The sequence below is a fragment of the Sphaeroforma arctica genome (genome assembly GCF_001186125.1).
Source record: "Sphaeroforma arctica JP610 unplaced genomic scaffold supercont1.13199, whole genome shotgun sequence".
Classification (NCBI taxonomy): domain Eukaryota; class Ichthyosporea; order Ichthyophonida; genus Sphaeroforma; species Sphaeroforma arctica.
Genome location: NW_014027359.1, coordinates 1 through 619, shown reverse-complemented (window position 1 = coordinate 619; position 619 = coordinate 1). Strand labels below are relative to the sequence as shown.

General features: G+C 41.4%; 1 protein-coding gene across 1 annotated transcript; it reads left to right on the top strand.

Annotated features, from left to right (window-relative positions):
• Nucleotides 1–253: 253 nt before the first annotated feature.
• On the top strand, nt 254–433 carry SARC_18008 (hypothetical protein; the record flags this gene model as incomplete). Its single annotated transcript, XM_014287907.1, has 1 exon — nt 254–433. A coding segment is annotated over one exon (180 nt), but the record flags the coding sequence as incomplete, so codon positions are not given.
• Between the last annotated feature and the right edge of the window lie 186 nt (nt 434–619).

The window sequence follows — 619 nt, the reverse complement described above, 5'->3', positions numbered from 1 at the left end:
TCATGTGTGCTTTCGTATGCATGTACACACAGTGAATCATTGACGAAGAATCAAAGCTTCACTAGAAAGAGTATTAAAATAGTAATTTTACTTTTTCACTAGCAACCTGTTTTACGACGACATCCGTACCATACTACCGTGAAATGATGCGGTTGACGTATGTAGGCCGTTTTGCACGAGAAGCGGCCAAGGAGTGCTATTAATAGCAGCCAATCAATTGGCTTATTTCTTTATTTTTTTTGGCGCTATCAGGATGTCCTATGAAGATGTTTTCAGAATACTGCCGTGCAATGGTACGTTTGAAGCATGCACAGCCCTGGCACACCAGGACGAAGGCATAGGCAACTATATGGTCACAGAATATTCGGATGAAAGCATGGAGCTGTCTATTGCTATCACCGATGTCGCTGTACCGGCTATAAGCTCGGCAAAGGTACGTTGAACCCAAACTACGCACAATTGGTAGTATTCGTGTATCTATATGTACGCATATGTATGTATATGTGTGTAAGTATGTACATGTACACGCGTCTACGAATGTGCCAGTTGTGTCGCATCCACAGTACGATTGCCAAGTAGTTAGTTCTATGCAGAGCTATGAATATATATATATTCATAT